The sequence below is a fragment of the Ostrea edulis genome, chromosome 3 (genome assembly GCF_947568905.1).
Source record: "Ostrea edulis chromosome 3, xbOstEdul1.1, whole genome shotgun sequence".
Classification (NCBI taxonomy): domain Eukaryota; kingdom Metazoa; phylum Mollusca; class Bivalvia; order Ostreida; family Ostreidae; genus Ostrea; species Ostrea edulis.
This window is the reverse complement of record NC_079166.1, coordinates 9,105,791-9,119,785: the sequence shown is the minus strand read 5'-3', so window position 1 is coordinate 9,119,785 and position 13,995 is coordinate 9,105,791. Positions and strand designations below refer to the sequence as shown.

Below are 13,995 nucleotides of genomic sequence, written 5' to 3'. Positions count from 1 at the left end.
GTTTGTGTTTCGATCCTTCGTAACAATCTTTGTGTTAGATCCCTTTACGTTCAAACAATGTTCGCTGGTGTCCGATGATCCTGTTGGTTGGTCTGTTCTGCTAGTGACCGCCTTTGCTAATTCTGCATATACATGAATGAATCATTTGAAAACGATCGTAACATTTAGTGAATATAATCATACAACTTTCTCTTGAAAAGAACTAAAGGAATAACATTGCATATCATACCTTCAAAGTAGTTAACATCGTTCTGAAATACAATAAATACAGGGAATATGTAACTTATCTTACACAGTGTAAATGTAAGACGCCACGGCAACACAGATATATATTTCTAGAATCCATGTCCTAATACATTCAACTATTAAACTTTTTTCCTCCTGACACCAGTTTCAAGTTCTTTTCTAATGCAAGTGCATTTCATTTAAACAGGAAGCTTACCGTAAACATTTCTTCAATGGCTACACCAGACAGTGTTTTTATACATCGAACAAGCACAGGTCTGCTATCCCAACATCTACAGGCAACTGATCCCCAACATTTGTTTGATTCAGAAAGCATCTTCATTGTGCAGTCTTTACACAGCTGATGGTTACAAGAGACTATCTCTGTCAACACCTGATAGATAGAAATTACGAGAACGGGATAATATAATGAGAATACCAAAACATGGACATTTACACCGCAGACTCCTGAACAAAGGTGTCAAATGTATACATGTATGAACGCAATTTGCTGAATGCATGAACGAAAGTAATCTTAATGTAGATATATCCCCATGTGATGTCAAAGGTTCTTTCAAAAATCTTTATAAATTAAATTTTGTGCATGATAGAAACATATAGGACTCAAGGCGGGTGTGACCAGTCGACAGGGAATGCTTACTCCTCCTATGCACCTGATCCCACCTCTGGTGTGTCCAGGGGTCCGTCTTTGCCACACTCTTTATTTTGTATTGCTTATAGGAGTTATGATATTGATCACTGTTGACCGGTCACACCCGCCGTGAGCCCTGTATCCTAATCAGGTAAATGGAGTTATCTGTAGTCAAAATCAGTTTACCATGAACAGTCTAATAATCGGTATGAAACACGTCAGACAGCATTTGACTTAATGATAGGTTGTATTGGCAAAGTAGATCGTTATAACGAAAATATTCAAATAATTATGCAAATGGAAACAAAACAGCACACCGATATAATGTACATATCTGTATTTCCGTTACTTATACGGGACTTCTAAACCCTGTTTGTAATACTACTTAGTATCAATTGTTCGAAGGTCGATTTCGAGTACATACAATTTCAGTCGGATTACAGGAGTACTGACTATTACCGACTGATTGGAATTCGCTCACTGACTACAGACGAGATACTCGCGTGATTAACATATTTCATATATATTTGCATTGATATGTTTCCTTTGCGATTAATGAGCGTAAAATGCTAAATTGATGAAGTGATTATTTACACAATCAGCGGCCTACCGTTACAGCATTTCTACCGGAACACGACCCCGATCCCAATGAATATTTGCATGTATTGCTCATGGGAGTTATGCTATTGATCACTGTTCGTTATCTTCACCTTTCATATAAAAACCTAACGATATTAAAATTTATTTCTTCAACACCTGTCCATCAAACATTACGTAATTCGAACTTGGGTTGTAGTTTTCCACTCTGAAACTACACTGGAAGTTCCAAATAAATCCACACAAGCATCCCAACTTTGTGCATACCAGAAAGTATATCCTGATAAATCCGATAGCTAATGATCGTGAAAATAAAGTATTGTAAACTATTCTGACTTAAAGCATTGATAAAGACAAACGTACCGTTTTAGATCCACATACAAAACACTTTTCTTTTCCATTCCTTTTGGGTGATTGAAAATACATTGTAACCTGTAAAGAGGAAAAATAAAATCCCGAGAAAAGAAGGTCTTAAATAAGTTGAAAGACTTGAATGTGTTTTGGAAAACCGTTTACAAATGTTACTTTCATTTACTTAAACTTTCTGCTTCCCTTTAATTATTAAAACACACCTGAATAACTGATTCATTGACAAATAATCAGAGGGGTTGTTGCTAGGATTTTTATCTACTAGCAAGTGAAACCCAATATTGTGAAATTGTTAAGCTGCAGTTTATCAAAACACTTCAATTGTATTTGTACAATAGTCGTTGCATTGTGATTTTATTTTTTATAATCGATTTCTATCATGAATTACGAGGTTACGAAAATACTCATGCCAATGTACTTATGAAATATGATCTTGAATTGATATTTAAGGGAACATGGACACAATTTGAACTAAAAAAAATCATTTTTTCTACTCATTTTTTGTTGTTTACAATGCTTAACTGAAGTATCGTCAACCTAAATTTGAATATCAGTTGTTGAGTTACAGGTGATATACAGCACTCACATTTCCTTGTTACGTAAAAAAGGCTGGTGTGGTGTTTTTTTTTTTACATATATATTGCTCAATAGAAAATATCATGTTTAGAACAATTTGAGAAGTGTCAAATACTAGAAACTGTTTAATTCTGTTCAGAATTAATTTGTAATTTGAAAAATCTGCTTTGAACGAAACTTTTACTAGTACAGTTAATCTATATAAACAAATATATGACACAAGCCTTGCTTGCATAACAAATAATTGTGAGCTATGTATCTTACTTGTACACTCAAATTTTTGCTGACCATTAAAATACCTTATTTAAACATTCTAAACATTAAAAATGAAGAAACAAAGCTTGACAATTTTCAGCTCAATTCATGTTCATGCACCTTTAACAGGAGACAACCAAAAGAAAAGAAAAATAATTCCATATAAGATGCAAATATCTTACAGCAATTTTCTCTCCTCGTATTGCCATGTCCATTGCTTTTAGACAAACGGTTGGAATTTCCTTATCACAGGACGCAATACAGCATGTCGTCATTTCCATTGAAAGACCAAGATATGTCGTTACTCGTCTACCTGAGTCATTTTGTAGCATGAATTTCTCATAGCAGGAAATGCATAGGGTGTGGTGGCATATTTGAAATTCCAAATTCATCTTTAAAAATGAAAAATATCCACCCTCATTTTCAAAACATCGTGCTTGGAAATGATAGCGAAGTGCACAATGAAATATGAAGTTAATAATTTGCAAGTTAAAAAACCGTGTGCGTATTCCAAATCTAAATGCAAAAGCATATTTGCTAATAATAATAATAATGCATACATTGTGTGAATGTTGTCTACATTTTTCGCAGATGTATCTTGTTACAGGTTCTATATAGAGTGTTGCCTGAAAGTAAATATATAGAATACCGCCGATAATACACATGTAGAGAGCTTTATACGAGCAGACTACATACCCTCCATAACTTTTCCAACGAGAAGAATATCAACGAAGATTACAAAAATCAATCAATGTGTTGTCTGTGTATACAGTGTTTCTACAAATGTCTTGTAAAATTAAGGTAGCTTTTGTAGTACTGATTTGTTAAGTGGCTGAACGATCAAGCAGTATACCCCATACTTTCATAAGAATTTTCCTTTCCACAAATGGACTATCGTCTAAAACCCAATGAGTTACATGAAAGTAAAAGAAAATAAAAATACATTCAATATGCATATCCTCAATACTTCCGCAAAACCAAATTAACAAGGTTAATAGTCTGACTAGAAAGTATATGTACATGTAATAAAAATCCATAAAACTTGACTAAGTTTAATTGCTGGTATATTAAATAAAAAATGAATCAAAATCAATGTATTATACATGCCTTCTACAGATTGAAAAAAGGCAAATGACTGATACTCCTACATTAAAAATGTCTTTTTAGAAACAATTTTGTTCTTAAAATGGAAAAAAACTCAAATCAAAGGAAACAAGAAGCGTTTTTTACACAAGGTTAATGCACAACAAGTTTTAGATAGACAATGAAACAGTCACATACTGCAGCAGAAAAACATACATAAACGATGTTGCACAAACGATGTCACTTGTTTGATTTGCTTATATCTTAATAAAATTTCGACATATTTCAAAATATCATCTGAAAGATTAAAAGTTAAAAATCAATCATGCACCGATACAATAGAGAAGAGACGGTGAATGGCATTCAGTTCGTCCATACAATTTCAACAAATGCACTGTTGTAAATTGAAATTGAAAATCTAAAATTTTCAGATCTTGAAATATTCATTTAATAACGTCATAATCAAGTGACTTAAAATGAAGTTCCTTCAATCTTATTGCTATTTTTTTTTTAAATTAATTGATATAAAATATGTCCACTGTAGACTTTTTAATATATTTCCCTTGCAGAAGAAATGGTTGCATCTTTTCTGAAACACCCTGTATGTATACCTCAATATAAAATGAATAAGAATTTAAATGAATTTTCCAACTATTGTAAACCAACTTTTGTTCACGGCGACTTTATTTCGTTATTTCCTTGTGATAAAAATACGATGGTGGCAAATAATTTCTCGAGCAAATCTAATCTAAAACCAAAACTAATCATAAATTACGAGTATCAAAGAACTTTCTCGCAGTGGAAATTATTTGCAACGATGAAGGTTCTCGCGAATCTGGCGAAATGTTTTTCTCACGGGAATAAAAGTTGGTTCATAGCATTTACCATAAAGTTTGCACTAATGCATCTAGAATTGAAATATATTACCAGCTGCAGAGTCGATGTAAGATTACTCAGCTCTTGCTTCAAACAATCTATCGGAACAGGCCTAGCACAACTTTGTATTGGACACGTCATCATGAATTCATTTTCCCCGAATTTATCACCAGACAGACTTTTGTCAATGCAATCCTCACATAAGTTGTGGTTGCATATCCTTAGCTTCAGGACTGCCTGAACCAAAGTAAAGAAATATCTAGTGAAACAACAAATTGCTTTATATTCTGCATTGTATACATTAGTTATTATTTCAATTTTAAGTACCTCAACATCATTGTGTTACAAATTTTCCAATTAGTGCCCCTCTATTCTTAGCCAACGAAAAAGCAGTAATACGTGAAGCTTTTGACATTAGTTTGAGAACAAGCATGATTTTATCACCGACCTCAACACCCCCCCCCCCCTTCCGCCCTTTTAGTGGTTTATTGGTATAATTTTTTAATGATTGATTGTTTGCTGTTTTCCGCCACAATTTTACAGTTAGCTAGATCGTTATTACGACCATAGAATTCGCGAAATGGTGACTTCGATCGAGACTGTTGAAACCCCTGTACCAGGAAAGGTGAAGATAACGAACAGTGATAAATCTCATAACTCCTATAAGCAATACAAAATAGATAGCTGGGCAAACACGGACCCCTGGACACACCAGGGTGGGGCCAGGTGGCTAGGAGGAGTAAACATACTCTGTCGACCATGTGAAGCCTAAGAATATGTTAGTATCGTATACACCATAACTACATGTTCGTGTTCATGACATTGGTTATCGTGTTCATTATTATAAAGTTGTTTGAAACTGCCATCATAGTCGTACTAGCCTCATGCATTGATAATCAAAAATGATATAAATATAATTTATGTTAAGATATCACTATCAATCGAGAACAACATTGCTACTTTATTAGTTTTGCAAAAATCAAAGCGGAACATCTGCTAATGTGTAATAGTTTAATTGTAATAAATAATCTCATTGTTTTCGGGAGATTTCAGCAATCAGACAACATTTTTACGGAAACAGTATTGATATTTTTTGGGTCAATTTCGGTGTATTCCTAGTGGGGAAATATAATCGAGAAACACGTTCTTGATATCTATTTTTCAATCCCATACTTTTTGTCTGCGACTAGTGTGTCCAATTCTAAATTTACGAAGAAAGATCATGCTATGCTGTAATTTCCTATACTATTCAATGTGACGGATTTTTGCTATTGGCAAAATGTTAAAACATCCAATATGATGTAGCTACCATGCATATGGACAATACGGGATTTTTGGATGAAAGATAATCACGCAATGACTTGTATTTTCCAAATGTTATATACTAGATTAGTTACCATTATGTTTTTCTACAGTTCTTACCAGGGGGCTCACATTGTGACAAGTTTATCCTGCAATCGTAATCCAATTAACAAATCAAGGAATTATAAATTAAGCTTTGATGTACATTCCACCTTGGCGACATTTATTTTCTATCATAAACATAAAGGGTTCACCATTTATTTGATAACAGTAACCAACATTCCATTTATTCATTGAGAAGTAAATGTAATAATGTTTTCAATTCACTGTTGTACAGATTTGTTGATTTGAATTGTCTGTTTCAAATAAGGATTTCACACAAAATACATATTCATTTAAAACAATCTTAATGCGACGAATCTTTCAAATATGCTCAATGAATTTACACAATATCATGAAATGCATATTCGTAAATTTCAGGATCTTTTTTCCTACCACTGTTTTGTTCGTGTTTCCTTAAAAATAATTGCAAATAATACATACATTAAATCAGTTGTCAATGATTTATTTCTAAATGTTTTAAAAACATTTAGCCTTCATTTATTTACTGAAAGAGGTAAGCAATTTGTATAAATTCAGTAGGTCTTACTAGATTTTGGCAGCTTCTATTGGAGCAGTTTCCATGGGGTAATGCGAAGAATTTTCCTCTCTGTTAAAGGCATAACATGATATATACATATAAGTGTACTATAAGTATATAGTCAAATTATCTCTAATACGAAAGTTGTAATTGTATTGTTTATTTGTTTTACTCTATAATCGGCTAGGGAGCCAAATATTTTAACCTTTCAACCAATCAAATTGACTTTGAGGTTTGCATACTTCAATCAAAGAAATATCATATCATGCAAACAGTGGCTGGGTTAAATCACATGTATAAAAGCAATTAAATTTTACATTTTAAACAGTTGATTTTGACTGGATTAAGAAATCACAAACCATTTGTAAGGTTGTCTGTTCGTACATTTCACGTATGTCCTTGAGGTCATATTTAGCATCACAATCCTTCATCAAACAAACGTATTCAGCAAGAGTTGGGTCATCTAACATTTTTCTCATGCAACTGAAGCAAATCTCATTATGGTAAGGAACCACGTCAAATGTCTGTAATTGATACATGCATATCAAACTGTTATATAATTAAACTCTAGTATTAATTCAACTAGTGATCAGGCCTATCAGTAAATGTTGGGGTTTGAAAAGTCAACTTCCAGCCACCAAGGGCAGATACTCCAATACAAAAGCAAGGGATAGGATTCCGTACAAATATACACATTTTACATAGCAACTACAAAGTGTCAGAAAATTACGTTAAGCGGTTTCAGAGGAGTTGCGCTAACAAGAACAGAACTGACGAGTTTTGGTATCCATGTACATGTAATAGAAAACAAAACATGCATACCATACTACGATGTAGTATGTAATATTTTCTCTTTGGGTATTTCTTTTGCCCACACAACACCCACATTTCTACGGTAAAACCATTGTTTAGTCTATACTTAGATTTGTCAATACCATAATTTAGACTCAACTATATGATTATGGATGTTGCCAATCGCAGGTTCTTTAAATCACATTGACTCATGGATGATACTCCTTCCGAACCATGCCGCCAGTTCCTTAAGCTTAAATGTACACAGAAAGGACATTTGATCAGGAAGGCGTCTACCAAACTTGTAAATTTCATGAACCCCGGGGTAGGGGTTCTGACCCCAGGGTGTTGCCAAACTTGTTATATGGTGTTTATGTGTTAAACGCTTAAATTACATCTTCTTTAATGCTATTGATACTAAATTGAAAGTAAATAGATATTTAGAAAGAACAGGTAGTCTTTTACTAAAATTGTAAATTTGATTATTCCAGGGGTAGGGGTTTTGGTATCAGGGTGGGGCGAAAAGGGTCCTTTATCAAATATTCTTCTACTGTTGTATCCAAACCTTTTAATTATAAACTTTGAAGTGCCTAGATATATAAACCATGACGATAACGAACAGTGATCAATGAAATGTGAAGATAACGAACAGTGATCAGTCTCATAACTCGTATCTCACAACTCCTATTAGTAATACGAAAGAGCTCCGTTTACCTGATCAGGATATAGGGCTCACGGCGGGCGTGACCGGTCGACAGGGGATGCTTACTCCACCTAGGCACGTGATCCCATCTCTAGTGTGTCCAGGGATCCGTGTTTGCCCAACTATCTATTTTGAATTGCTAATAGGAGTTATGAGATTGATCACTGTTCGTTATCTTCACCTTTCATTAAAAGTAATCAATGTACACTGTATTACTAACCAAGGTACATGTCGCTTAGTTACAATGCACAGAAGTAACATGACATGACTAATGCAAGGTGAAGATAACGAACAGTGATCAATCTCATAGCTAATATAAACAATACAAAATAGAAAGTTTGGCAAACACGGACCCCTGGATACACCAGAGGTTGGATCAGGTTCCTTGGAGGAGTAAGCATAGGCAACAGAGGATGCCTACTCCTCCTAGGCACCTGATCCGACCTCTGGATTGCTTACTCTTCCTAGGCACCGGATCCCACCTCTGGTGTATCCAGGGGTCCGTGTTTGCCAAACTTTCTATTTTGTATTGTTTATATTAGCTATGAGATTGATCACTGTTCGTTATCTTCACCTTGCATTAGTCATGTCATGTTACTTCTGTGCATTGTAACTAAGCGGCATGTACCTTGGTTAGTAATACAGTGTACGTTGATTACTTTTAATGAAAGGTGAAGATAACGAACAGTGATCAATCTCATAACTCCTATTAGCAATTCAAAATAGATAGTTGGGCAAACACGGATCCCTGGACACACTAGAGATGGGATCACGTGCCTAGGTGGAGTAAGCATCCCCTGTCGACCGGTCACGCCCGCCGTGAGCCCTATATCCTGATCAGGTAAACGGAGTTATCCGCAGTCAAAATCAGTGTTCCAAGACCGGCTTAACAATCGGTATGAAACACGTCAGACAGCATTTGACCCAATCCGACATACTTAAACTTAGTCTGCAAAAATTGACACTTGATTGGAGACAGTTTCTATGCCGATTTTTTTAATTCTCTGTAATCATTGAAGATTACCAAATCATATTTCCCATTAATCTACAACCAAATCCATGGCGGAGCACGAGACCTATTTGTGTTTCGGTGAATATATGTTATCTTTCAATAGCGATGCTACAATGGTTTAATAAATCATTTTGTCAGTATATACGAGTATACTACCTCAGCCGGTAGAGTATAGTGAAAATAAACCCAAACAGGAAGATAGGAAGATATTGGGTTTATATGGGTCGCTGTCTACAGACTGTTTTGTAATGCTATTCCTTTATACATCTGTAATAGGCGCTGTTTTCTAAAATAAACAGTGCAATCATTATTTATTTTTGAATTAGACAAATTATAATTCGTTACATTGTTGACAACTAGGCCCTAAGCTAAGCTACTGTCACGGGCGCATTTCGGAAGGGAAAAAAAAAAAGAAGAAAACCCCATAAATCAATAAAAATAATCAAATTTAAAGTAGAAATGGCATTATTTTATTTTGATAAAGCAATCTTATTATATTTGAATTGTGATCAGCACGTCGTTAGGAAGTGGGAGTACGGCGATATACTGACGCGCTCTTGACAGATTTAACGAGTTCAATGAGGAAATAATTTTATAATTCAATTTAAAGTTAGGAAAAACAATATTCTATTACTTATATCATTAAAAGTTCGATTATGTTGTATCATTAAATTTGTTTGTAAATCTCTCAGTTGGTAGTAAATGAGAGCACAAGTTACATTGTATACAAGGTGAAAGTCAGCTGATCCGAGTGTTTATTGAAGAAGTAGATACGCTTTTGGCCAAATTCTGCCAGGCTTTTATGGAGGAAAATTAGTTTCCTGTAATTTCTAAAAGAGTAACTCATAGAAACTCTCAAAAGCATATGGAAATCAACTTATCTATGCGCATGCGTAATACATAATCAAATAAAGTAAGGGCTTTGAGCCTATTTGTGGTGTTTTCATGGTTTTTGTATAGATAAACCATTGGAATTGAACACCTCTTCCCTCGTCGCCCGACTTACAATTCTTCTTAGTTTTATCCCGGGCGACGATGGAAAAGGGGTTAAAATATCAGTTGAAAGAATCTAACAAATTCGTCATCGTAACGCAATTTGCGTTGATCATAACAGTTGTAGAGGAAACGAGAATCATTTGGGTAGTAAATATATTTTCAAATAATATATGCTCATATGATTATTTATTTAAACAGTTTGACATGTATTAAAATCATCATAATAATAAAAAAACGGATAAATTGACGCCTATCTTACAGACCGGATGCCATTTTTGTTGTTATGACTATAGCGTAAAGAGAACGGTGTATAAATAGCATCAACCGACGATTCGTGAGAATTCATGTTACATACCAGGCAAACTACATTTAAATATTTTATATAACGATGGGTGATTCTTTTAATAAACAATATATTCCTTGAAGATTCAAGTATAATTTTTACCATTCAAACGGAAAACGGCATGTGATATATTTCATGTAACAGCATACGACAATACTCACCTAAGTACGTACGTACATCAGTCACGTATGTAGTGCGAGTGTAAAATTCTAAATTTTTAAAACACAATTTATTTGTCAGAAAGTATACGATGGTTATTCACGAATATAAAAATTGTCGCACACTATCTATAAATACATACAACGCGTACAGTATGTCATGAAAATCCGTGAGGTACAGAGTGGTGCAACATTCATCTGATGTTTGGGATTTGGGGCGGGGGGGGGGGGGGGGGTGGTGGTGTCGGTTCAGTGTTATACTATATCTGCAATGGTTACAAACCTATTTCGTTGTTTGGGGAACACAAATTCACTTTCATTTTTGGAAACACAATACAAAATATGTATCGATACATTTCCTGAAATGCACTTTTTACTTGCATTAGTCCCAGAAGAAATTAAAAATTACTCATTATAAAATTATTTTTAAATGGCATAATTAAGGTGCCTGAAAGATAATTTGCTATATGTGTTACTCGTATTACTATATGTATTTTAATTTACAATGATTAAATTAGATTATAGGTCTACACATAGATCGTTTTTCAAAAAAGGGGTGGGGGTGACTTCTCGAAAACTTATTGAGAAATACAAAAAATATGGCTTTTGGTATCATTGGAGTGGGTTGAATACATGTATCCAATGTATCACTTACAATTACATTCCATGTATCTTTACTACTATAAAATACAGTCCGGGGGAGCCTGAGGTTTATACAAAGCGAATACACAACATATAGATGAATACAAATATAATATCGAGACTCGCAGTATTAAGCATTCCGTCAAAATTTAGTTTTTCTCCATTCAAAATAAATATACGATGAGGTAAATTGATTGATTGAATATTGTTTTACGTCCCTCTCAAGAATAGTTCACTCATATGGAGACGTCACCACTGCCGCTGAAGGGCTGCAAATTTAGGCCTATGTTCGACGCTAACGGCCTTTGAACAGCGAGTGATATTTATCGTGCCAAATTTAGTCGCCTCTTACGACAAGCAAAGTATACTAAGGACCTATTCTACCTGGATCCCAATGAGACACGGTGTATATATGTATATACTTGCATAATGAGAAAATGCAGTTTATATTTGAATGGTTTTATTTTTTTCGGGGTGGGGGGGGGGTTCTTAAGTTGCATTTCTCTTGTATAAACTATCGAATGATTTTTGTATTTTACAACAACCTTTAACAGGGTTTCTTTGGGCAAAAGTGGATACAATGACTCTGAATTGCGTCGACTAAATTTTGGGGTGCACAAGCTTCGTATCGTTCAGTCGTACAGTCCCGAACACATTGACGTGTTTATGTTGTGTGTGTGGAGAAATCTGAGCCTGATAGTGGTGAGTGAGAGTGAGTGTGACTATGTGTATGAAAGACGGTCTGTTTTAGGCGTGGTACATACGAGAGAGAGAGAGAGAGAGAGAGAGAGAGAGAGAGAGAGAGAGAGAGAGAGAGAGAGAACGAGAACGAGAGAGAGAGAGAGAGAGAGTATTTTGACTTCAAAAGTTTTTCGTTTTGTTTGTTTATTGTACGTCCTTTCGAGAACTTTACACTCAAATTGAGAGGTCATCAGCTGTATGTGAATAATCACATAAACTTATGCTTAGCACTGAAGGTTATGGCATTGGACTGTTTAACGTGCCAACGCCTGTTGTGACACAGGACTTCCTTTTTTAAGGTCATGAAAAGCTGAAGATATCGAATAGTGATCATTTTGCATAATTTCTATAACGAACACAAAATGAAGAGTAGGGCAAACACGGACCCCTGGACACACTCGAGTCGGCATCAGGTGCCTATCTGAAACGCTCGTGATTCTCACGTTTGTTGAAGAGCACATGTAGGCCTATCTCTACGTCTCAGGTTCGACGTGGCCATGGCATGATCGGGGTTCGAACTCACGATACCTCTCGGTTACGGAGCGAATGCTCTACCACTGGACTCCGTAACCGTTTCATAATTATTTCCACTTTGAAGTTGTGTTTCTAGTTTCCCAGAAACACCGCGGTTTTTTCCCAAAGTATACCTATGAAATGACATTTTCCTCCAAATACCACGCATATAATATTGAGAATATACATTTATGTTGTTTTATCATCAAGGTTCAAGGAATATTGCGTATACCAATTGAAAACAAATACCGATGAATTCCATTGTGTTCAGATTCGTGAAGAATGACATTGGACATGATTGGTGATAACGCAAACTTTGCATAAAATTCAGTGATTTGAATTTGAGCCACCTTTAATGTCGTCTTTTTTCCCCGAATGCACGCAAGACTCTAACAAATGTAAACATAGTTTTTCTTAAAATCCGCCACAATAAAGGAAGTTGGAGACAGAAATAAATAATCGCTGTTACCGGAATATAAATGTTTCTTTAGTTTGATGTTCGGACTATTATATTTCCGCACCAGAAAAGCTTTCTGCGAATACCTGCAGTTTTTGCCCCTGTGCAGCATATCTGATGTGGTTTCAATTCCATTTAATACCCAGTGAAATCAGTACAAAAAACCTACAATGTCGCATTGATTAAAAATTAATACTTCTATGTGTGATACAATTTTTATTTTCCTACTCAAAACATCGCTTGGGGGAGAACTCTCGTATATTACGTCATAATTAACGTCAAAGTTGGTGACGTCGTCAGTTTGATATAATGTTTTCTGTTGAATACATCACAGCTGCTTTGGTAGAAAAAGAATAACAATGGTCATTTTCATAAATGGCACATTTTCAAATACCAGATTTACTATTTTGGTGAATTTTCTTGACAGGGCATATTTTGATTAAAACCGTACATTGTTCTTTGAAGACCAAAACAGAATGTATGTTGTAGGCCTACCAATGCTTATAGTTTCGATATATCCATTTTCTCGCAGTTTATCAGGGTATCTGTCCACGCGGTTTTTGAAAAAGTAACTGGGTATTTGTTTTTAATGTAAAGTTCTTGCTCCAACAAAAAATTATCCCGACGTCTTTCTTCTCGTACCTTCCTTCAAAAACTTGAAAAATACTCAGTGTAAATCCTTTCTACCGACAATTAGTACACCCGAGCACGGCACAAAACATCTTAATTCGATATTATTTACAAGCCGTTAACGTGATAATTGTTTGTTTGTTTTTTGTTTTTTAAATCTAATCTGTTTATGAAATGGCTAATAGATGTTTTCAAACCCCGAGGGCGTATATGACGTCACACATAATGGCGCGTAAAATAGCGAAAGTAAATATGCATATCGCAAGATTTGAATTTCATCTTTTTCAAATTCGAAAAGAATTGATTTTGCTGAAAAAATGAAAAAGTTTAGAAACATGCGTTGTGTCCTTTCATATATTAGATATGAAATGCGATCAGTGAATTATATATATTTCTTAAAATCTAAAATGATCTTTATAATTTACATCATTAT

General features: G+C 34.8%; 1 protein-coding gene across 1 annotated transcript in view; it reads right to left on the bottom strand.

The window, feature by feature from the left end:
• Positions 1-13,995, bottom strand: part of LOC125676739 (uncharacterized) — an 81,979-nt gene that overhangs the window by 56,793 nt on the left and 11,191 nt on the right. The window contains exons 6-14 of the mRNA XM_056159008.1: positions 6,935-7,099; positions 6,585-6,644; positions 4,685-4,870; positions 3,235-3,300; positions 2,857-3,066; positions 1,838-1,906; positions 443-619; positions 230-251; positions 1-122 (exon numbers count right to left, since the gene is read on the bottom strand). Coding sequence (XP_056014983.1) covers positions 1-122; positions 230-251; positions 443-619; positions 1,838-1,906; positions 2,857-3,066; positions 3,235-3,300; positions 4,685-4,870; positions 6,585-6,644; positions 6,935-7,099 — 1,077 coding nt within the window. The remainder of the gene's footprint in view (positions 123-229; positions 252-442; positions 620-1,837; positions 1,907-2,856; positions 3,067-3,234; positions 3,301-4,684; positions 4,871-6,584; positions 6,645-6,934; positions 7,100-13,995) is intronic.